Below are 21,861 nucleotides of genomic sequence, written 5' to 3'. Positions count from 1 at the left end.
CAGGGCGGTTCTTCCCGGCGTGTCCGCGGGCGGCGCTGGGAGGAGGGCGCCGCCTGGCGCAGTACAGCGCAGTCGTTTGCCGGCTGAGCCACGCGGCCGGGCCAGGTTTCCATTCTTTTAAAAAAATTTTCTTTTCAAATCCTCACTCGAGGATGTTTTTCCATTTATTTGCAGATAGATTGGGAGGGAGGGAGAGAGAGAGCGAGAGAGCGAGAGAGCGAGAGAGCGAGAGAGAGAGAGAGAGAGAGAGAGAGAGAGACACACACCTATGTGAGAGGGACACATGCACTGGCTGCCTTCCCCATGACCCCGACCAGGGCCAGGGACAACCGCCACCGAGGTCGTGAGCTTGACCAGATCCAAACCTGCGACTCATTGGTCTGCCGGGCTGATGCTCCAGGTTTTCATTCTTTTTTTTTTAAATATTGATTTTTAGTGAGAGAGGAAGAGAGAGATAGAAACATCCATAAAAGAGAACATCGATTGGCCGCCTCCTGCATGCCCCCCACTGGGGATCGGGCCCACAACCTGGGCACGTGCCCTGACTGGGAATCGAACCCGCAACCTCTTGGTGCATGGGTGGATGCTCAACCACTGAGCCACACCGGCTGGGCATAGGTTTTCATTCTTAATGAAACAATGGGACTTAAGCTTCTGGATTGTATGATATATATTTTTTTCTCTCAAATTTATACTTCTTCTTTTCCTCTTCTATGTGTAGTTGAATTACTTTGTCATGGTAATGCTATTAAAGGTTCTTAAATTGGCTGCGAGTTACAGGTTTCTGATAATGGTACTTTAACTTAAAATCCAGGTGACAGCTCTCTTTCTGCCACAGAGAACTGACTCCTTGATGTCTTTGGATCTTTCGTATTTGCCTTCCTCTTTCCTTTCAATCACCGGCTTTTCACTTTCCTTGCTGCCCTTCAGACTCTGTTAGGACCTAGGCAGATGGGGACAGCAGCCTCCCCGAGTCTGACAAGCTCAGAAGTAGATCCAGTGTTGCACCAAGAATTCACCAGTGCAGGAGCCACAGCCCCTCCTGTGCCCACGTTAAGAAGCACTTAGCGCTGTGCCCGACCCACAGCGAGCATTTAACATGTGTTGGCCCCCCAAAATGATCTTTGTTTCTGCCCACCTTCTTATTGATGCCGTGAGCTAATACCATGTCAGTATTTCCCTGGAGTTTGACATCTGGTCTAGTTTGGGAATTATTGTTGTCACATTTTCCACTTGGGTCAGTGGGGTGCTTTCTTATTTACAGTGGGGTATTCAGATGTATCTACGGTGGGCCACCTGATCCCAATTCCAACAGCGGTGCAGACTGCATGACCTTTCACAAAACTGATCACAGGAGTGAGTCTAGGGGTCCACTCCTAGCAGGGAAGTATTAGACTTAACAGCATCAAATGCACAGGGAGGAATAATTAGCTACCTAGTGACCTTTCTGTCACTGCCTTTCATTATTCTCCAGGGTTAATGATGTGGGTTTAGTGGAATTGAACGTGGGCAGCTCAAAATTACACGATCACATTCAGCTTCGGTTCCGAGTCCTTGTTGCTGGAGGCTTGCTAGCAGAACTCCCAGTGTCGTCGGTCATGCGTGGGGTCTCCACACTGGCTGTGTCTACTGTCACCCAGAAAGCTTAAAAAAAAATACAGATGCTCAGGTCTATCCCAAAGAGTTGGCCTGACTTGGTGTTAGGTAGGACCTATTCATTGGTATTATTTATTTTTTAATCTTCATCCAAGGAGATTTTTGTCATTGATTTTTAGAGAGAGTAGAAGGGAGGGAGGGAGGGGAAGAGAGAGAAAAACATCAACACATCTGTTGGTTGCCTCCCCATGCTGACTGGGACTGGAGATTGAATGTGCAAACCAGGTACATGCCCTTGACTGGAAATTGAACCCATAACCCTTTGGTCCATGGGCCAACACTCTAACCACTAAGTCATACTGGCCAGGACTATGGGTATTTTAAAGAAGCTTCCTCAAGTAATTTGGAAGGTTAAAAACCACTGAATGACTGGAAAAGAGATTTTGGACATACTGATTATATAATTTTTACTTGAGCTAACTAACTTGGTTGAACTCTCCTCCTCCCCAACTAAGGCCCACCTCCCTTCTCATTTATTCTACAAATACAAGTTAAAACAACAGAGCAGAAAGAGCAGAGCTTTGAGACAGAGGAATCTGATTTCAAATCTTGTCTCTGTCTCTTATTAACAGAGTGACCTTGAAAAAGATGCTTAAATTACTGACGTTTAGCTTCCCCATTTAGGAATAGTAAGACTTCTTTGTAAGTGAGGATTAAGTTAATAATGTGACATGAAAACATTTTGTACAGTACCCAGCACACAATAAGAGCTCAGTATGTGTTTTCTTCCTTCCTCTCTCTCTCCCTCCCTCCCTCCTTCCCTCCCTCCCTCCCTTCTTTCTTTCTCTTTCTTTCTTTCTTTCTTTCTTTCTTTCTTTCTTTCTTTCTTTCTTTCTTTCTTTCTTTCTTTCTTTCTTTCTTTCTCTGTCTGCCTTTCATTTTTTCATGGGAAAAATGAGGAGCTTGGATAACATTTAAGTTCCCCTTATCACTGATTCTGATTCTTTGCCTTAAGCATTGTGATTGGAGAAAAAACAACCCATATTGTTCTCCACAAACTCAGTTGATGTGCGAGAAGAAAGCTATTGGCACACCGTTACAGGGAATGAGTTTGGAGTTTCTCTTAGTACAATGTCCACACATGTTGGGCTGCCCTCTCCGTTGATGTGTGTGTGAGGTGGCTGGCCAGGGCTGGGGAAGTGGTTTTCCTTGTGGGAACAAGATCTTTTGATTGAGTAATGCCATCTGTTTCCTGTGGGCATCGATCTTGTGCCTTTGACCACCCTTCACTTGCTTCCACCACATGACCATCCAACCTACTTTATACTTGTGATAATGCCCGTAGCACCTGGCATTTCTATTATAGCACCTGCTTGATGTGGTACACTTCAGAGGAGCCCAGGTGAAATCAGGAAACATCTTTCAATTACTACCTGGCTAATTGGTTTTTGTAAAGAAAATTAAATATTGCTGCCTCTTAATCCATTCCCAGAGAGTCACAAGGCTTCATTCCAACAGAGCCTGGTATCAGGGAACAGTCTGTGATTCATGGAAGTGACTCAGTCGGTCGTCTGCCTCGGTATGTTGTGACACATGCTGCCGCTGTCTGGTCATCTGGCTCCAAAGGGAAGCTCAGGCGAATGAGCGGGGTTCTGAGCTCCCATTATTGCCTAGTTGAGGTTGACCAGAGCGGAGGACTGGGACGGTTTTCCTCTCCGCAGCTCAAGGGAGTTGCTTGTGTTATAGGCAGATAAACTGTGGGAAACGCCACTTGGATGATGACAACAGGATCCTCTGCTGTTTCCCAGTGCCTGGCAAAGTGTAAATGAGATGCAGTGCAACAGAAGGGTTAAGAGCAAGAGTTTGGAAATCATGATGAGCTGGAGTCACATTTTGGTGTTATCACTGTCTATAGCAAGAGTCAGCAAGCTTTTTCTGTCAAGGGCCAGCTGGTAAACATCTTAGGCTTTGTGGGCCATATGATCTCTGTCACAACTACTTAACTATGTTGTTTTAGTCCAGAGAGGCCACAGACAATACATAAATGAATAGGCATGGTTGAGTTTTAATAAAACTTTATTTACAAAAACAAGCAGTGGGACAGATTTGGTCTGCGGCTATAGTTTGCTAATCCCTGATCTACAAGATCTTACATTAATAAATTACTTTAATCCTCTAAGTTTCTCTTGAGGATTAAATAGAGATAATATATATAATAAAACACTTATCATGTACTTGCTATAAAGTAAGCACTTGAAAATAGTCTCTACTATTTGATTAAAAATATTATATATCATAATTTAAAATGGCATTGACTCTAAGGTACATCTGGATTTCAGAGTTGTTAAAATGTGACAAAAGTCTTAGAACTGATTAAATTAACAGTAATTAGAGTAACACATTATGTTTAGGATTTTAAGTCTTGTTCTACCAGTGGTAGTTAAAACTTTTAGTTTAACATTTCCTTGTGATGTTTTTCTTGTCAGGGACACGTGTCACGAACTGCTGGGACATGTTCCACTACTTGCAGATCCTAAGTTTGCTCAATTTTCACAAGAAATAGGCCTGGCGTCTCTGGGAGCATCAGATGAAGATGTTCAAAAACTTGCCACGGTCAGTTTATTTTTAACTTAAAAAACTGTTCTACTTATGTCCATTTGTAAGCTAAAGAAAGCTTTAGTTATCAGCTATGAATTTTAAGACGAGCATTCTGAATAGGGCATGGTGACTTTATCCTTTCCCGTGTTGTGTGTTTTTGAAGCAGTGTGTTTTTGGCTTGTTAACCACCCGGATACTTGTACTTTATTCTCCTCCTCCAGAGGTTGGCTAAATGGTAAATTTTTAGCCTTGCAGGTCACGAGATCTCCGTCACAACGACTCCGCTCAGCCTCTGTGGTGCAGAGGCAGCCACAGACAGTATGTAAATGAACGAGTGTGGCTGTGGTCCAATGAATCTCATTTCCAAAAGCTGGTGGTGGGCCAGACTGGGCTATGTGCTGTAGTTTGCTAACTCCCATTTTAGTTTAATGTCAATTTCCTAGAAATGTTGGTAATAGTAAAGGGTATACGTTTATGGGAAAGCAGGGGTTGTGCTTGGGACTGTGTCTTTGATGAGTGGCTGTGGTTGTGGTCAGACACAATTTGAGTCAGCAGTTAGAAGCTCAGGCTAAACAATTAGGATGTGTACAAAACCAGAAAAAGATTTCATAGATGCTCTGGTCTCAGTAAAGTTCTTCTCAAAGTGTGCAATATGAGAGGAAATAGTGGCAGCTACATTTAAGATGCTGGAGAGCTGGATCTGGCAAGTTTACGTGACTTATCTTAGCCTTTTCCAAGACCCCATAGGAAAGAGCGGGTTTAGCAAACTCATTCACCTGCAGGGACCCATCGGTAGCCTGCATGAGCAAAGCTACCAGAGGAAGAAAAGGTGGGATTTTAAGTTGCGTGTATTTGACACAGATACACATTGATGGCGTATTAGACATGCAAGAATATTCTTCACTTCTACTAAGAAGTAAATTTTTTCTTAGATTCATAAAGACACACAGCCCTTTCAGCGTATCTGTTGTCTCCTCCTTTTGATAGAAACATGGGGACTGGCAAAGATTTCTGTGCTGAAAGAGGAACAGCAGGGCGAAAGCCATGCCGTTGGTGCAGTGTGGGCACGGATAGGGGTCAGTGGGGACTTCGATGAGCTTGGGGACAGCATGCGTCTCTCCATCGGAAGGCGGGTCCTGATTCCCGCTCACGGCTGCCGGATGGAGATACAGGCATTGGTGTAGCCAGATCTCCAGACTGTTGAAAGACACTGGCAATCTGGATTTTTAAATAGAATTGAATGATTTATAAAGTTTGGTTCATCTAAAACTCCATCATTTTGAGCTGAGAAAAATATATTTGTAGACCAAATCAGATTCTTGACTTTCCAATTTGTCACCTTCGCCCTGGAGAATATGTATTATTCATATTGACTATCTGTTTTACTGCATAACAAATAACCCCCGAACTTAGTGGCTTCAAGTAATGAACATTTATTACCTCATGGTGTCTGTGGTGGGGAATTTGGGGACCAGCTCAGCTGAGTGGTTCTGGCTCAGGGCTTCCTCTCTGGTTGCCGTGGAGATGTGGGCTGGGCCTGCAGTTGTCTGGAGGCTTAGGAATCTTCCCCCACGATGGTCACTCGTGTGGCTATTGGCAACTGGCTTCCTTACTTCCAGACAAGTGATGGGAGAGAAGGAGAGAGAGAGAGATTGAGGGAGGAAGTTAATGCTTTTTATAAAAAAAGTTTTTATTGATTTTTTTAGAGAAAGAAAGGGAGAGAGAAATAGAAATATCGATTTGAGAGAGAAACATCCATTGAATGCCTCCTGCACGCCCCCGACTAAGATTGAGCCTGAAACCTGAGCATGTGCCCTCACCAGGATTTAAACTGGCACCTCTCAGTCAATGGGATGACGCTCAATCCACTGAGCCACACCAGCCTGGCTGTAATGCCTTTTTTGGCTTGATCATATGCTGCTCACATCAGCCATGTTCTATTCATTAGAAGGGACTCACTCACGGGGAGCGAGATTAGGCTTCACTCTTGGGGAAAGGAGTATCAAAGTGTTTGTGGACACAGTTTAAAACTATCACACAAGAGTCCTGTTATTTAATTCTCAAACCTTGGATCTGGGTTTAAACTTCACATTTCGGAACTTTTTCTGTGACTTTTAAAGTTTCCCTTGAAGTTTTCTGGTTTCAGCTTTTGACCCCCAACAGCTCATACTTTTGATCAGGGACAAATGCATTGTTTACTTGTCTAACTCTGAACAGCTACCAACCGGGATTTCACTCTGCCAAGTTGTGTGTGTGTGTGTGTGTGTGTGTGTGTCCCTAACGAGAAGAGGAGAGGGACTAAGGAAGGACTTGATGAAGATGAATGAAAGCGGTGCCTAGTGAGTGAGTGATCTTACTCTTTTCTTAAAAGCAGTGACAAGAAAGCAGTTCTACTTTTTCTTATTTTTATACTCCATCAAATGATGATTAATTAATTCCATCATTCAAACTCACATGTACAAAGACCATGACAGGGTCCCCACATTTCAGACCTTGATAGCCCATATAGAAAGAAACCAAGATTTTTCAGAGGAAAGAAATTTTTTTATTAAATATTTTTTTCTTTATTGATTTTAGAGAGAAAGGACGGGAGGAGAGAGATAGAAACATTGGTGAGGGAGAATGTCGGTTGACTGCCTCCTGCATGCCCCCCCCTGGGGATTGGGCCCACAACCTGGGCATGTGCCCTGACCAGGAATCATATTGGTGACTTCTTGGTACATGGGTTGACGCTCAACCAGTGAGCCACACTGGCTGGTCCAGAGGAGAGAAATTTTATACTGAGTCTTGAAAGATGAGACAAAGTCAGCAAAGTCACAGAGAAGAAAAGGGGGATAGAAGGATAGTTTCAGCTGGAATGAGAAATCTCTCTGGTTTGGGGGTTCAGCAGGGAATGTTGCACACCAAAGTCGAGGGTCATGCTGAAGCCCAGAGTTGCCTTTTGTATTCATTTTCTGTTGCTGCTGTAACCAATTGTGCATGGCTTAAAACTACACAGATTTGTTATCTTACAGTTTCATAAGGTTAGAATTCCAATACAGTTTTCACCTGGGTGTTGGCAGGACTGTGTTCCTTTGGGAAGCTCTAGGGGAGAATCTGTTTCATTGGCTTTTCTAGCTTCTGGAGGTTGCCCAGTCCTTGGCTTGTGGCCCTCTTCTTCCGCCTTCCAAGCCAGCAATGTTGCACCTTTCTGCCCATTCTACTATTGCCCCGTCTCTCTCTCACTGACTGTAGCTGGGAAAGGTCTTTTACTTTTAAAGACTGATGTGACATGTTGGGCCCACCTGGATAATTCGTAATACTCTTCATCTCAAAGTCGGTACCCTTAATTATATGTACAAAGGTAACATATTTACAGATTCTGGGGATTAGGGCATGAACATCTTTGGGGGGAGGGATCATTATTCTTCGTTTCTATTTTTTTTTTTTTTATCCTCACTGGTGGACATTTTTCCATTTTTTGTTCAGATAGAGTGGGAAGGAAAGAGAGGGGGAGAGAGGGAGAGAGAGAGAGAAACAGCGATGTGAAAGGGACACATCGAGTGGCTGCCACCCGCATGACCAACCAGGGCCGGGGACAAACTGCAACCAAAGTACGTGCCCTTAGCGGGAACCGAACCCGGGTCTCTCTGGACTACAGGCCAACGCTCTAACTGCTGAGCCAAACCAAGGCGCTTCATTTCTATTTTTATATTTACAAGAAAACTAATACATGAACCTTGAAAACTATTTTATTAGGGCCAGTAAATCTGTAGGATGGTCACGTTTCTTTCGGAAGTTAGCATTTCTTAGCTTGATTCCAATACCCCTGGCTGTGGATTGCCCTAGCACTGATGGCTAAAAACATTTCCGCCTGTTAGAGAGCATTAGGTCGTTATCATGTTTCTCTCTCTCTTTTTCATCACCCTTTCCTTGGAATACCTGCCTTCCTGAAATAGCCAATCAAGTCAACAGATATTCTTTAAGTGGCTAAAGAATCTTAGGTACCATGAAATAGGGATATACAAAGACTAGAAGATAGTACTTGCCTCAAGGAACTCACGCTCCAGTACACAAAAATACAAACACCCAAAGTCAGTGTCAACTTTTATTGAGATACATGAGCAGATAGGTCGAAGAAGTAGATTTAAGGTAAATCTTCTAAGTGTGTGTGAGTTCTGAGTTCACTGTTGGAGACTGGGATTCAGAATGGGAGTAGGAGCCAGCAGAGAGGTTCTTTTCTATTTAGGAAGTGACTGGGGACAGCTTAGGGATGATCAAGGATCTCCCAAGGGAGCCAACCTGCCCGGAATCTTGCAGTTAAAAACAAAACAAAACAAACAAAATAAAACGACAAAAGAAAACAGAGTATAAACTGGCAAAAGACTTCCACCTGAAAGATTTGGAGTCTCTTCTAAATACAGTGGAGATTTGGGGTGGAGAGGTGTTGTCTCACCATGGTGTTGCCTGATCTCATTTGCATTAGCCCCGCCCCAACTCTCTCTGATTTTTTTTTCCCCTCCCACAAGCTTTACAGTTCCAATTCTTTCCAGTTTTAGAGATTTCCCACTTGCTCTGAATCAAAGTGTTTTGCAAACCAAAGAGAAAGCTGGAAAGCTTTTTCAGTGTGATGTGGAGGCCATGGAGGATAGACTCACAGTGTGAGGAGCCCAGGACGGCTTTTCCTGAAATGATGCTAAAACTGCCTTTGACTTCTACAACCACATCTGGTCCCTCACTAAAACCAAAGTGAATGGAAATCTGCTGGAAGATGGTCTTGAAAGAAAACACAGTTAGATTTCAGCCAGGCAATTTTAAAGTAAACCCCGGAATGAATATCCTAGTAGAAGACATGCATACGAATGACCCTCCAGCTGAAGCCCAATTTAATGGCCCAGTTGCAAAGGCTAAGAGATTAGAGCTAAGGTCTCACTAGGAGGGGTAAAAAGTCCAATGGGGGGCGGATTGTGGTGGCTAGCAAGTCCTCTGAGCTGCCCAGATGAGAAATAGAGGTATTATTAGCTGATTTCCTCAAAGTTGTTCCCATTAAGTCTCCTGAAGAAACCCTAGAATAAAATGAGGTGAGATGTACCAAAGGGGAAAAATCCATAGAGAGGACAAATGGAAAGCCACAGAAATCACTTCATGTTGACCAATGAGGCAGGCCGTATTCGTCTTTCACTCTAGGTGAGATTTATATTATTAATGACTCTGTTTATATAGTGCCTGCGTTTCCTTGTTTAGTGAATTTAAGCGCTAATGAAAAAGAGAGCCATGCCTAGTGAAAGCAGACGCTTTAATAACTTTCTGTGGTGTGTTGTCAACAAATCTGTCTAAGGAAGGAAACAGCGCCCACCAGGACTAATTGGCACTTCAAAACTCTGTCTTGTCCTGGTCTGCAACTCTGGTCTGACTTCAGAGGGACCAGACGATTGCCTGTAGCTACTGCCTCCCCTTGCTATATTTCTGCCTGATATTTATTTTGACATTTTAATAATGCTCAGTTTTGAGAATGAAGCTATCTCTGCTGTTTTATGTGGGCAATGGTTTCTTCGCCCTGAGAACCATTGAAATGAAACTCTTTTGTATCTGAAGAAATTGAGGCTGCTGCTTGGTAAATGTATTTTATATGAATCGTTATACATGTAAACAGTTTGCCGTCTGGTGGGTAATGAATACGGCCACTGGTTGTACTCGTTGTAGCAGTCCGGGGTCCGCGTGTGATAGATATGCAAAAATATTCCCAATGAGGGCTGCGTGGAGTGTGCTATAATTTTGAGACCAGCCATTTCCCACTGTAGTGCTGGCTTAAGTGGATTTAATAGATTAGTGTCTTCTTGAAAGGTTGTAAACGTAAAGGCCTTCAGGGACCAGATGGGTAGCAAACATGTGTGAAATAGCCTGATAGAAGATACTAAGGAGTGTTGGAGGCTGTGGAGACCTGGAGAATACACATTATACCCAAAGGCCTTCCAATTCAAAAATTAAAACAAAAAGCTCTTTGGCTGCAAGTTGTGTCTGCAAGCCAGAACAGAACTCTGGGCTCTCAGCTGCCAGCTCATGGATCTCAAGTCTGATTATATGTTAGACTATACTGCCGGCCCTCGATTCATCTTCATATCATATTGAACATTCTCAAGGATTCTTTGCTGGAAAACTGGCTATTTTTTTTTTTTTCCTAAGAAAAGGTGGCTATAATAGTGTTCACCAGAAATAAATATCTCAGTGTCGTTGAGGAGTGACTGATTTTGAAGGATAATTTTAAGCAGTTATAAGCGGGACTGCTGAACCTAAGTGCTGAGCACGTGTCAAAGGGTGATTTGTCATTAGAGACAAGTAGGATGACAAATGCAGCTCAAAGAAGAATTTGGGGGACTGAGACTGTCTAGTCGCTGAAAGAAGGGATCCTGGAGTAAGGTGCAGCGTGGTTTCTGTTTCACAGGACAAGAAACCGTAACCTTGAAGTTATATTTTCTACCAGGCAGAAATAATTTACACGTCTAGTGAATAAAAATAACGTGCAATTTACCAGTATTCACAGGGTAACATCTAACTCACAGCATGTGGGCCCTAATCCTTAGTAAACAGGAAGTCAGACAAAAGTTATGCAGCTCCTAGATCAGTGCTTTTCAAACAGTAATCCAAAGTAACCCAGGGATCTTGTGCAAATGCAGGTGCTGGGCATGTAGGTCTGGAACGGGGCCTGAGGTGTATTGGCATTTCTGACAAGGTCCCAGTCAATGCTGCTGCTGCTGCTGCTGCTGCTTCAAGAGAAGCAGATGACCTGCTCGACAGGCGGGCCAGCTAGACCGTGCTCCAGTATGTCTTTGGAAAGGCACATGGTAATCTTTTCGACCTATTTTCATATTTGATACTTTTTCTCAAAACTGGATTAGTAGGGCGTCGGCAGATAACTGTTTGGTGGGAGATGACTTTATTTAACACTTATTCCAGGCCTGAAAATTACCCTCGGATCTAGAAGTGCCATGTTCTGTGTCTGCTCTTCCCTCTCCTGCCACCTGCTATTTTGCCTCATGCCTTAGTTCACTGAGTTGTACGGGGATGCACAAACAGGAACTTGCTGATAATGTTAATTTAGGAACTAGTCCTAGGAAAATATTGATTTCTCTTTTTTCAAATGTTAAGAAATGTAAAGGGACTCCTTTCACCACACGGTGAATCCCATCCTGTGATGCAGATGGCTTCAATTCCGTCTATTCATTTCTCACATCATAAAGGCATTTGAACAGACAAAACTGTGCGTCACTTCTAGGAGAAAGCAATCAGCATGAATACACCACAGATGTTTCCCAAGCAGAATAAATCGGCGTCTGGCCCAGTTGGAATTTTCCCTGTACTGAGAGATTTAGGTCATCCACTCGATTCTGTCGACCCTGACGTGTGTTTCGGTTCACTTTCTGATGGAAAGGATTCTGTCACTGCGTGTTCCTAAGGCTGATGAGAGAGGTGTCTTGGCCAAGGGTTAACAAGGAGGAATAAGCAAACTTTCCCAGAATATGTTCTCAGAAACTTAGTCTCATGAAATGATATTATGAGTTCTGTAAAAGGAGGGATCCATGGGCAAATATATTTGGGAAAAACTAGGTTCAGTAAAGTGAAAAGCTTTGTTTTTCAAATGCAGGACTTTTCAGAGCCTTTAATAAGATAAAGTGCAGAACAAATCTCCACATTTAATAAAAAATATTTTTCCAAGCTTACCATGCTTTCTTCATTTTAAGATGACACTGGTTGTAAAACACACCCTTAATTTAATAGTTTTTTTTTTTTTTTTTGGGTGGGTGGGGAAAAGATTCAGCTAGTAATTTTTTTTTTTTTTTTTTTTTACATTGTAAAATAAGGCTCCATTTCACAAATGTTAAAAAGTAAAAAAAAAGTGAGCTTGAGAATTGAGAAACTACATTATATGGTCACAGAAGTCTATTTTAAGGAAATGTGTATTAGCATCCCAGTCTATTAATATTCTAAGGAGTACAGTTTAGGAGATGGTAGTCTGGAATATTTTTTGAAAGGTTTGAATTCATCGTGAGTTGGAACCTAATCACTAGCTATATTTTCTTTTCTTTCTGCAGGAAAGAAATGTCATAAAATCAATAATATAGGATTCTGCTTATACTTTATCAAAACAAATAATGTATTTGTTCCAAGTAAAACAGTTTGCATTGATTGGGGCTTTTGATGACCGTGAATGAAGTGTGTTTGAATTTTCAGGTATAACCAATACTTTCAAATGCTGAGAGTGGTAATAAAATGTACATCCAGTCTTAAACTAATAATTGACTAATTCATGTTAGAAGTAAAATTGCAAAGGTAACCTTAGTTTATGAATTGCCATGAATGTTTCCTGCCTGCCGAGGACATTAGCTTGTTTCCGGGTCTCTCCTGTCTTTGCCTATCTGGCTGAGGGTTGGGAACTTTCAGGTGCTTTTAAAAGAAAGCTCTCGTTCCTTCTGAAGATGTATGACAGTAAAAGTGGCCATTTCAGTATCTCTACAGAAAGCTTGAATTAATAAGCCCCAGGCTCATTTAGTCCCTGTAGTACCTTTGAAGTAGTTCAAGTGTTTGGATCATTTAATACAAAGCTGACAAAAAGCTGAAAGAAATGGCCCTGGCCAGTTTGGCTCAGCGATTATAGCATTGGCCTGTGGTCCAGAGAGACCCGGGTTTGCTTCCTGCTAAGGGCATGTTCCAGTTTGTGCCCGGCCCTGGTTGGGTGGTGCGGTAGGTAAGCCACTCGATGTGTCCCTTTCACGTCAATGTTTCTCTCTCTGTCTCTTCTTCTCTCTCCCTCCCACTCTATCTGAACAAAAAATAAAAAATTGTCCTTGGGTGAGGATAAAAACAAACAAACAAACAATAAAAACTGAAAAGAATGTACTTACATATATTTTTAATCACGATGTTTGGGTAGATGGTCAGTGTGTGTGTTATTTCTAAGAGTAACTTAAATAAAAGTTAATGTCTACTCCAGCTCATGGCTTACACTTTTATGTCTTCTTTGCATATAGAAAAATAGTTATGGTTGCAAAGAACATTATATTTCTTTAACTAGCCCCATAGAGCTTATTCAGTCCTTTTTCACTGTTTTCACCATTAGCTTCTTTTGGTCTTTTTCTGCTGGGGTGCCCCAAGGCCACACCTCCTTCTGACTAGGGCTGTCTGCTGAGAATTTTGATATGGCAGCTAAGACCATTCTGCTCTATCTGTTTGCGTATACTTCATATATGCCCTTCACCATTGCCATTATGAGGTATTTGCCATGTATTCACATCATGATGAGAACACCACCATTATTTGGAATTAAAAAATGAGCTCTAGATTACCCACTGTGTTTAGAAACACATTCTTTTATAATCGGGAATAGTTGTATATTTTCTAACTCAGGTCTTTCATCATCATTTATAACTATGTCCTAGGGGCTTCAGAGAACCACTAGATAACTGCAGATGAGAAAAACAACCCCCAACAACCTTTTAGATATTTGGAAACTCATAAAAATAGAGCTGCTTTGGTAATTGTTCATTCTTTGTTCCTGTGCTGAGTGAGCTCTGTACCCACTTAATTTTATCCACGTAAATGCCACAAGTCAGCAGGTGGGGTCCTTTAGCACTTGGTGAAGCTGCCATTCGGGAGGTGATCTGGGCAGTGTGTGGTGTGGTGTGGTGTGGAAAGGGTCTGAGTCTGACGTTAGCCCAGTGGGGTCATAGTACCAGCTTTTTTAAATCCCCAGCTTTATTGAGAGATAATGGACACATAACAATGTGTAAGTTTAAGCTACACAACTCAATATAATACACTTATATATTGCAAAGTGATTAGTTAGCTAACACCTGCATCACAGCACATGATTACCTTTTCTTTTTCTGTGGTGAGACATTTAAGATCTATTCTCTTAGCAACTTTCAAGTACATAATATCGTATTATTAACTCTAATCACCATGCTGGGCATTAGATCCCCAGAACTTATTTATCTTGTAGCTGGAGGCTTGTACCCTTTGACCGATTCTTTGTTTTTATGAGTTTGGCATTTTAGAGTCTACATATAAGTAATGTCATACAGTAGTTGTCTTTCTCTCTCTGACTTATTTCACGTAGCAGAATGCCCTCCAGGTCCATTCTTGTTATCACAGATGGCACAATTTCCTTCTTTCTCATGACTGAATATCTCTCTATACAGCTTTATCCATTGATCCATTGATGGACACTTAGCTTGTTTCCATATCTTGGCTATTTGAATACAGCTGCAATAAACATGGGAATGCAGATATTTCTTCGAGATCCCGTTTTCATTTCCTTTGGATGCACACCCAGAAGTGGAATTGCTGGATCATATGGTAGTTCTATTTTTTTTTTTTTGAGAAACTTCCATATTATTTTCCATAGTGACTGTACCAATTTATATTCTTACCAACAATGCAAAAGGGTTCCCCTTTTCTCCACACCCTCACCAATGTTTTTTATCTCTTGTCTTTTTGATGACGTAAGTGCCAGCTTTGTTACTTCCTAACCTTGTGCTCAGGGACAAATTCCATGATCTCTTTGTGCCTCAACTGTCTTCTTATAATGGGGATGTTCTTCTACCCAACGCTGAGTAAGGAGCCAATGAGATGAGGTACCTCTTAGTGACGTATGCCATGCCATTATCTATATCATACCCAGGTGGCACCTGATCTTACCCTTACCCAAGAAATCCAAACTGCGCCAAAGGAGGGGTATGAGAATTTAAATAATTTTAAAGTCATTTTGAGACTTGAAATTCCCTGGTTCTTCATCTAGAGCTAACTTCTTCCTGTGATTCCAAAGCCCTGACGTTGAGCCCTTCTCACTTCCTTCTCCAAGGAAGCCAGAACGAATTCACCAGGCACGGAAGACTCCTGCAGTTATTTTAATTTCTATGAAGATGTACAAAAGAAGGAGTTTTCTGCTTGAACTACAATGGAGTAGGCTCTCAAAATCTTATACTTATATTAACAGTAATATCTGTGGTGTAATCCGTTTCTAGCAAAAGCAGGGAGAAGATGGTTGGGATCTTTTTTTTTTTTATGAGCTAGAATAGCAGAGGTAACATTATATCAAACTATAGGAGTTTAATTACCCCATTCCACAAATGTAGTTTTCATATAAAGGAGTCAAAAGGATTTTCAGAGCTATTCTTCTGAACTGTGATATAAAAACCCAGAATGCATTTAGGAGATGTAAAATGTATTATGAGCCACCACAATGAACGGAAGCACAAAAAAGAAACATGGCATGAGACTGAACGCACAGTGATTAAAAATCTCTCTGCTCCCTTCTTAGAAATATTGAAAGTTGCTTAGAGTTTTATATGCTTGTCACTGTAAGGATGGGCACTTCTGGGGTATTTCTGATGGGTGGATTTCATACTGGGGAAAGGTTTCCCAGAAAATGGAAATGCTGTCATTTGAGGGCTTAAATCCAGAGTAGGTGAAGTGAGAATGCTGGGAGGGTTGGGAGGAATAAATCACCCCGGGGAGCCTCATCATCATTTCCAGGGTCTGCAAGTCTGTCTTTATAGTGTCCATAAAAAATCATTCCCTCAGCACTGAAGGGAAGTCTGAGGCAGGGGACTGGGAACCCCTTTAATGAAAAGTCTTTACAAAAACCTTTGTTTCTCTTCTTTATTGCAAAAATATGTTAAAAATGGATAAGTAAGGGAAAGGATATAAAGATTATTTGTAACATCGCAGCAGGGAGAATACTGTTAATATTTTGGTATATAAGCCTTCTAATTTTCCGGAAAAGTCATTTTGCTAAGTCAAGAAAGAACTAAGTTAAGGAGAGTCCTGGCTTTGGGAATCGGAGCAACGAGATGTTCACCCATTTATCAAAGACTGGTGCTGTCAGAGGCTTTATCTGTTGCATCAACAGAAGAAAGAATAAATAGGAGGTACTCTAGAAATATTGGGTTTATGACTTTTCGCTCATGTAAGTTGCAGTGCTTCAGTGAACATCTAAGTAGCTAATGAGTTTTATTTTATTTTTTTGAGAAGTTCACCAACACAACTTATAAAAAAATTAAAACATTGGTTTCCAAACATATTTTAATCTTTAGTCTTGAAATTCTGCGTTAGTCTTGTCCCCATTAGTGAGTGCTACTTTAATCAATATTTACCCTCCCTGTGTTCTCTTTTTGAGTAAGATCATAAACTTGATCTCAGGTATCATACTGTAGGGAGTAAAGGGGACAGCTGGAATAAAATAGAGTGAACCACACTGTATACGACACTATTGGTTTTCCTTGAGCCTGTGTATCTGAGGGACCTGCTAGTGAGGCAGTATAGGGCAGTGGGGAGTTCAGAGTGCAGGCTTTATGGTTAGATGACCTGGGTTCACATCTAGGCTCTATCACTTACTGGCTGGGTAACCTTGGATAACTTAATGAACTTATCTGTGCCCTAGTTTCTTCATCTTCAAAACAAGAGTAATAGTACTATCGAGCCTTGTAGAACTGTTGGGGATCAATGAGACAATTCATTGTAAAGTTGCTTAGGACAGTGTCCGATAAATGCTGGCTAGTGTATTTGACATGATTGTGCTTTGATGTCTAGGTGGACACATCAGTAAGACTCAAGTTTAGGAAAGGCCCCTGTAGAGAATTTCTACTCTTCTGTGTGACTTTGGGTAATTCTCTAACTTTCAACAACTCAGGTTTTCTCTTCTGAAATGCACACTGTGCAATTTATAATACAGAGGGGTTTGAGGTGGAGACAGCATGCTACCTTGCAATGCGAAGTGTTTTAAGCATAAATAATAAAGGTAAGGCCTTCTCTAAAGTATGTCAAGCTTCTCCCTGGAGATGGAGGAGGCTTCCCCTGAGTTAATTAGCACACCTCCCTCGAGTGAACACAGAGAAAGACAAGTCTCCGAAAACAGCTTGGGAAAACAAATGAATAAATATTGTCTGTGCCAGAGAGAACACATGAAATATGAGACCTCGACTCCACTTTGTGAGCAGATTAGGAGTGATGCTGCTCACTGATACATGCAACCCTCCCTTAATAACTAAAGAAAGCCATAAATCTGGCTTCATACCTTGGCTCCTCCTCCTTCGGTGTTCAAGTTGCTGAGAATTCAAGCCAGGTGTTTGCCATTTGGCTGGAAGATGGCTGCATTAACATAAAAGTATGCAAAGAAGCTGTTGAAAGAGTTCCAAAAGATGTCGTTTGCTCCAGTTTCGATGGATTTTTTGGATGTGTCTCTCTCCGTGTTGGTAACAGGGGTCCTATGTTGGTGTCTAATTAGCAAGGTTTACAAGAGTTCTCTGTAATGAAACAAGCAAGATACCTTAAAATGGCATACTTTAGAAACATTTAAATGTTTAGCTTTCACAAAACTTTTTTGGGGGGATGTTCGCCTATTCCTCCCTTAAATATAATTGAGAATCCTTAGTTCTCCCAAAATAAAACTCAAGGCTGTGATTGGCAAGAAAAGGAGCATTGGATCGTGCCTCTTTGCCAGGGTGATCTAGCAAAGGCATAACCTTGCTGGATTCCAACTAAATATTGTTTTTACAATGCTGATAGAATCAATTATGGCCCATTCATTTACTCATTTGGTAATACTGAGCATCTACTATGTGTCAGACATTGGTAATTCAACTGGGAAACATGGCAACATGGTCTTTTTTTGGGGGACTTACACTCTAGTGAAGAATATTGATAAGTGAATGGATATTGATAAGCATTCAAATATAAGCTGATAAGTGCAAAGAGGGGAAGGAGGGCACTTAAGTCAGGTTCAGGAAGAGGGATGAATGATCAAAGGTCTGCGGGAAGACTCTCTCAGCAGTCAAATTGGTAATTTTTAATGTGCTGTTATATATGTTTGCTGATAGAGCAGATGTTAATACTTTAGGACAATTTTGCATCTCAGTGATTTGTCTGCCTATTGGTAAGCTCCTTAGATTGGGTTTCAGGAACCGTTGAGCTGTAATTAAGCCCATAATCTCCTACCTGGAAGGAATTTCTCTATAGAATCTGAGCCCCAAGAGGAGATGAGTCAACCATAAAGATAGCTATGGTCTTAATCATCTCAGAGCAGGAAACTTCACCTAAGGTATAGCTCTTACCCTGATTTAGCATTCAAGTCTCACAATGGCACTTCCAGATAAGCAGGACTCATATTTTTGTCCCCTAACACAGTCGCTGGCATCCACAGGGTGCTGTACACAAAATTGGTCCTCGATAAAAATTCGGCAAGGAAAAGAATCCTCATTTTATAAATGAATAAAGGGAGACTTAGACAAATGAAAAGACTTGCCCAAGAGCATACAGTAAAATAATGGAGGGACTGAGCGATTAGATTCTCTGAGTCCTGGTCTGTTACACCAAACCCCTTCTCCGGAGTCTAGGGTGTCAGGGCCTGGTGTGACCAGGTGAGGCAGCCACAACGGGCGCTCAGTGTCCTGGAGGCAAGTTACTGTTACAGAAGCAGATTCAGACTCTTTAAGTCACGCCATCCTCTAAAGGGATGACACATCAGCGCCCTCTGTTCTGGCTGATATCTTGGGGATGAGGTGGGGGGGCAAAATAATGATATATTTAGCCTATACCTTGCTCAAATTGAAAAAAAAAAAAGGCCTGCAGTTACCCATCAGAGGCTATCACACGAACACCCAAATTCCTAGCGTCTCTTAGAAAGCCTAGCCTCTCTGGTGATCAGACTGCCTTTGCCTGAGGAGACAACTGGCCAGAGCTGAGTTGCAGCCCCCATTTGATGGGTACATGATCCTGGATTGGGGAGTGAAATTTCATCTCCAGTCACCTGACTGTCTCCCCTTTGCTGAGTAGGGGACTCTACTGGCTGGGGGTGGGGGGTGGGGGGTGGGGGGTGGGGTGGCGGAGAGTCAAATAGAGGGATTGGCTGTAACAGCAGCAAACACACCAGTTCTCTGAGTAGCCAGAGACAGAGGGTAAGTTTGGCAAAACTGCTTGTCATGAGACACCAGAAATATTTTGGGTCATACTATTCTTTGCTGTCTCTTGAATTCTCACTGATCTGTACCAGATCTATTTTGTGCCCATCAAATAATGCATCTATATGAAATGTAAGTAGATTGCTGTAGTTTAAATTAATATCTGTAGTATTTAGTTTTGAGCTTTATAATATGACCTTTTAAGATAAACATGATGTATTTTATTTCCAACCCAGCCTCATTTATCGTCATCTCAGCTCTCCTGAGCTGGGCTAATTGCAGAGCTGTTTCCTACTGGTAAGACTTAGAAGAATGTAGCCTCCTTTTATGACTGGCTTCTAGTGTGAACTCCTCACGGGCTCCCAGCAGGCCTGTGCTGGCTTACTTGGCTGACTCAGGGGCCACAAAGAAGACGAAGGCACCTACCCCAGTGCAAGCCGGCACACACCAAGCTCAACTGTCAAGAACGGGGCGTACTCTCTAGGGGTCTGTAATATTCAGCCCCCGAGAACAGAGGGCAAACAGTATGGTGGAGGGCAAGCAACATGTACATTGGGGGCCAGGCACAACCGATCCCAGTCCAGCTCTGTCAGCCCTCAGCTTGCCCATGTTACTTAACCTCAGTTACCTCATCTGTAAAATGGGGAATTGACCATATCTCTTAGTTGTTCATCCTATTTTCTCTGTTTTTCAGACATGGAACCCAAGACTGAGGCTAGATAGCTTTCTTAAGGTGAAGTAAATCGCAGAGCTTGCCCTTGAACCAGGGTTCTTTCACTCTGCACTCAATGCGCTCAAACCACTGTGCTACTTCACCTCCCTAGCCCTGCCTCTTGGGGGGGAACATGACGTCCAGTGCTAGCACGTGGGTCTCAGTAACTGGCAGTGGTTATCGTTAGAGAAAGGGGAGCTCGATAGAGCTGTAGTGCTATCAAGAGGTTCAGTTACAATGATGGGCACTCATTGTAACAGGGTCCCCAGTTTACAGGTAAATCTTTCAACCCCATTTACACATATAGATGGTAGTGTCAACTCTGAGTGTGAGAGATGATGATGGCAGCGGTGATGTGAGTGACTAGAAAAGAAACATGACTTCATTAATAAAAACTTAAAATAGGAGACGGCTCAGGGTGATGGAGCATGAGAATGGCCCTCCCTGCTGAACATACCTCTCTTGTCAGTTTTCAGACATATGATCATCCTCCAGGATTCCTGGCCTTGTCTGGGAAGAAATAGGTGAGGACATGCAAGCTCCGTAGCCCAAATGTCTAGGAGGGTGTTGCTCGTCGTAACGCAGAGATAAAAATAAAACGACCCTTTAAAGGCGATGGTGACTACCCACAGCTTACTGGGGAGTCGGTAAAAACCTCATTTTTCATACCAGCATTCAAGAGCTGACCTTTAAAATCACCACATCTGGGGAGAATGTGTGATTTGATGCAGAACATTTTAGGGCATGCCGAAAAATGAATGACCAAGAATGTGCTCATCAGTTTTCTTCTCCTTCAAGGAGCTCAGAATTGCTTAGGTTATAAAAGTCAGTTCTTGGGCACTTCAGAATCTATAGCATTTGCTTAAGTAGGTCTTCTGTGCAAAGAAGATTAAGCACATATATAAATGGAATGCTAATCCATGCACCCGGTACGAAATGATGGGCGTGTGTGTGCGTGTGTCAGAGTGAAGTTCAGCCATTTCAAGGTACCTAGCTATATCATATGTTTAGCAAAGGGTCCTTTAGAAAAAAGATGGAATTACTTTAAAAGAAGAGACACACTATGTGAATTGCTTTGTTACATGGAGGCTCATGTGCTACGTGCACCGTCCAAGGAATAATACTGCTGAATATATAAGCAGCTTTTGATTTGTGCTCAGCTAGTGTGGCTCAGTGGTTGAGCATAGACCCATGCACCAAGAGGTCGCTGGTTCGATTCCCGATCAGGGCACATGCCCAGGTTGTGGGCCTGATCCCCAGTGTGGGGTGTGCAGGAGGCAGCCAACTGGTGTTCTCTCTCATCGATGTTTCTTTCTCTCTCTCCCTCTCCCTTCCTCTCTCTAGCCAATAAAGAAAAATAAATAAAAGCAGCTTTTGATTTGTGAAACAAAATATTTGCAGGGCCAGAAGGCATTAAAAAGAAGCCTATTTAGCCCTGGCTGGTTTTGCTCAGTGGTTAGAGCATTGGCCCATGGACCAGAGAGGCCCAGGTTTGGTTCCCGCTAAGGGCACGTACCTCAGTTGCCGTTTGTCCCTGGCTCCAGTTGGGGTTGTGTGGGTGGCAGCCACTCGATGTGTCTCTCTCCCTTCTGCTCTATCTAAAGATAAATTAAAAAAAAACAAAACAAAAGTCCTCGGGTGAGGATAAAAAAAAAGGCCTATTTGTATTCATAATATCCTTTTTTTAAAGAGCCATGGAATTATGTGGAAAACAGAATTGGATGGATGGCCATCTCACAGATTTATCTCCAGGTGAAATAGCGTCTGTGTGATCTCCTGTGTCATCATCTGCTAAATGAAGGTCTGGGCAGTGATGCTGAGAGAGATTCCTCAGAGCTGCTGAATCTGAGCCGGGAGACACTTCAGGGCCTGGGTCTATCACAGTAAGCCTCCTCTATACCCCTGCCAAGCAGTTAGCATTTTCCCTGGCTAGTCTCCAGCTGGCTCCAGCCTTCAGAAACAGCAAACTGAAAAACTTTCCCCCGACATTTTCTGATGAGGATCCAGATGTCGGAATCAGTG

The 21,861-nt window shown here is 42.4% G+C and overlaps 1 protein-coding gene across 1 annotated transcript in view; it reads left to right on the top strand.

Annotated features, from left to right (window-relative positions):
- Positions 1-21,861, top strand: part of TPH2 (tryptophan hydroxylase 2) — a 94,391-nt gene that overhangs the window by 50,745 nt on the left and 21,785 nt on the right. The window contains exon 8 of the mRNA XM_036251931.1: positions 4,083-4,209. Within this exon, the coding sequence (XP_036107824.1) occupies positions 4,083-4,209 (127 nt within the window). The remainder of the gene's footprint in view (positions 1-4,082; positions 4,210-21,861) is intronic.

This window comes from Molossus molossus, unplaced genomic scaffold, assembly GCF_014108415.1.
Source record: "Molossus molossus isolate mMolMol1 unplaced genomic scaffold, mMolMol1.p scaffold_m16_p_10, whole genome shotgun sequence".
NCBI lineage: Eukaryota > Metazoa > Chordata > Mammalia > Chiroptera > Molossidae > Molossus > Molossus molossus.
The sequence above is the reverse complement of the archived record's forward strand: the minus strand, read 5'-3'. Positions and strand labels throughout refer to the sequence as shown.